This window comes from Manacus vitellinus, unplaced genomic scaffold (genome assembly GCF_001715985.3).
Source record: "Manacus vitellinus isolate BGI_N305 unplaced genomic scaffold, ASM171598v3 scaffold_0_pilon, whole genome shotgun sequence".
Lineage (NCBI taxonomy): Eukaryota > Metazoa > Chordata > Aves > Passeriformes > Pipridae > Manacus > Manacus vitellinus.
Window position 1 is genome coordinate 9,455,320 of NW_021938789.1, and position 3,004 is coordinate 9,458,323.

Sequence of the window (3,004 nt, forward strand, 5' to 3'; positions counted from 1 at the left end):
CAGAACAAAACAGAGAACTGATGTTTTCAAAGTTTTCTGACATCCTTTGATGAGATTGGAAAACTGAAGCTTTGCACACTTATGGAAAAATCTGAAAACCTTGTTGCCCTTCACTATTTTAATGATGAAAATGTAACAATAATGTAGCTCCCAATCAAAAGCTGAAGTCTGCAAAGCTGCAAAAGTATTTTTAAAACTGCTTTATAAGCAACACTTCACTAGATTGGTACTGTGAAAGATTATTCTTTAAGAAAAGCTTAGCACTTTCAACACTTTCAGCACTTAAACACAGAGAGATATCACATTTTTAATGTATTTTGAAGTTTATTTTTCTTAATAATTTTTAGGTCAAAAGCATTGTATGTAACCAAGAAGTGCACAGCACTGAATGCATTACTGACATGCACAGCTCAGAGAGGACCAAGGAGACAACTCACACACTTCTGCATAAAGTACGTAACATCCATTGATGATACCTGTGTAGCAATCTATGGGAAAATGAAATTTATAACATCTTCATTTATTTTAAGTGTAGTCTGTTGTGTATATACAAAATCAGAAAAATATATTCCTTTTTTCTTATATACACTATATAACATGAGGATAAAATCTGGAATAGTTTGCAGTAACTTAGATGAGACTGGACTTTCAGATACAGAGCTTTAGAAACACCTCTTCAGCATCGTTTGTCTTGGACCATTGTGATAAAAAAGTTGCAGAAAGAAAGCAAACTTTCTGGACAGTATTCCTCAGCCACCTTTCTCTGGTCAATGTAATCTACATCTTCAACACAGTCCTGAGGACTTTGTTCCGGTGTTTTTTCAGACACAGAGGCAGTTGTTGGAGTCAGAACTTCTTGCACGTGATGCTTTGTGTTCCCTTTGTCAGCACCCACTGCTGTTAGTAGGCTTGAGTGGGTCAGCCTGAGGTGAGCACTTTGTGGGCCTTTCCTGCATACTTTAGATTTTAGTACACTTTTGGGGTCTTGACAGATCTGCTTCTGCTTCTTTAGGGATCGGGAGACTTGTTTCCAGTAGGTTTTCTGGTTTGCTGCATACTGTGCACAGCTGGAAGGGTCTCCAGAGAATTCACACCAGAACTTGTTGTCACCCTGCTTGCACTCCACGTGCACAGTAGCAGCATTCATGTCTGCCACTGCCCAGGTGCACTCAGCGTTCTCTTTGGTTTCAAACTTGCCTCTAGGAGATGATTTTCCTCCTTTTGACTTCTGCACTTTTTCATTTCCTTGGGTAGATGCAGTTGGGGTTTTTCCACCATCTTTTATGCCTTGTCTTCCCTTTTTTCTTTCCCTCTGTCTTTCACAATTGGCTAGCAACATCTGGGAGACCAGCATCAACACACAAAGGAGGCCAAAGCTCTTGATCCTCATGGTCTCTGTTTTGCTGTTATCTGCCTTCAGAACAAACAAACAGAAACATAAAAACATTTTCAGTTAATGCTGGACTCTATTTGACAGTTGAAGTTTTTCAGACATGGCATTGCACTACTCTTTGATACTTATTAAAGTGATGTTATTGGCAAAATGATCTCTCCTTTGTGTAAATAATATCTGGTTTCTAGAAGCACTACGAATTATCCTCGTAAATGGCTGCAGAGTAAATTCCAGTAATTTAACTATTTATACAATGGGGAACAGAAGATTCACTGTCAGGACACAATACTGCCCAGTAACTGAGGTACCTTAATTAAAATCTCTATTGTAGTCAGCAAAGGAATATGAACCTGGGATTTGTCAATCTCAGATATCTTAAGTTACAACAATAAATTTGTTTCCACAATCTCCCACTTTGTAAAATGTCCCATAAGTGATTTTGACCTCTGGCTATTCTTCGAAGATATGCCAGACAGAAAGGAAACCATTTGTTTCAAATTGAGAAAAACTATTTTGTAGTCATCCTGAAAATCATTGTAATTCACTGGTTATGACGGCATTTCAGTTTTCTGTTGAAATAAATTATGGTAGTCTTTCCAGACATCAAAAAGTAACTATTGATGCATTCTTTGCCCCTTTGACTGCTAAACAAACAGAACTACCTTTTTGCTTTTGAAGATACCTGCAGGGTACTGGACTGTGTCTAAAGCTACCAAATTCAAGGGATAAATATGCAGCTTCAGTTTTGAAATGTAGCTAGTGAGCAACTTATTATCAAGCTGATTTCTGCATCTGCACAGGACACATTTATTTCCATAGGTGTTTCTTTTTATGAAGCAGCTTTCAGGATTAGAGCAGGGTTTAAATCAGATATTTAGATGATTAAATCCCTAAATGTATTTTTCAAATGTTTCCATCATAGTAATTTCTTAAGCCAAGTTTTCATGTTGGAAAGCAGAAATTCGTGTGCAGCCACATTAATAAGGAATCTGTTTCAACATTCAGTTATCTGCAAATATCTTTGGTAGCATAAATTTAGAATGTAGAACACACAGGTTTCAGCATATGTGAGCAGGTCTTACTTTCACATATTTTTGACTTGACTTGCTTCAAGCCTTATACTATACACAAATTTTCAGTCCATAAAACCCTCTTTAGAGAACCTCATGTAGTATTAACAGCTCTGTTGCAAATACAGCAACTAATAACATTAAAATGAATAAAGGTTTGACAGTAATATTCTATTGCAAGTGGAACAGTGCAAAGAGTAAGATAACTGAAGGACATACCTTGCACGGGGATTCCCAAACGCAATCCTGACGCAACTCACCTCTTTCAAAAGTGGAACTCGTTGTAAAAGCAGCGCGGTTTTTATAAAGGCAGAGACACACCTTCAGGTCTCCAGTCAGACTATTACAACACAATAGGATACTTCAGTGCCATGTTCACTTACCTCTGACACACCTCCTTGGAAAAGGGCCAGTTCTCATTCTTAGCACAAGAAAAAAAAAAGGCCTGGCTATGGTGGGTGACAAGCTGTGCTTGCGTAATTTAGGTGTTACTTTAGCCAAGTCCTTCCCTCCTCATGAACAACGATAAGAACTCTATCAG

General features: G+C 37.9%; 1 protein-coding gene across 2 annotated transcripts; it reads right to left on the bottom strand.

Moving 5' to 3' along the window:
- Positions 1-326: 326 nt before the first annotated feature.
- FGFBP1 (fibroblast growth factor binding protein 1) lies at positions 327-2,729 on the bottom strand. 2 transcript variants are annotated; one of them, XM_018077502.1, is made up of 2 exons: positions 2,683-2,729; positions 327-1,414 (listed from the first exon to the last, which is right to left on the bottom strand). In XM_018077502.1, exon 2 carries the CDS (start codon positions 1,388-1,390, stop codon positions 677-679), a length of 714 nt encoding a protein of 237 aa, XP_017932991.1. In that variant the 5' UTR covers positions 1,391-1,414; positions 2,683-2,729; the 3' UTR covers positions 327-676. The 2 variants fall into 2 exon arrangements, with proteins under 2 accessions (XP_017932991.1, XP_008928598.1); XM_008930350.2 differs by having other exon boundaries at positions 327-1,410; positions 2,683-2,718.
- Between the last annotated feature and the right edge of the window lie 275 nt (positions 2,730-3,004).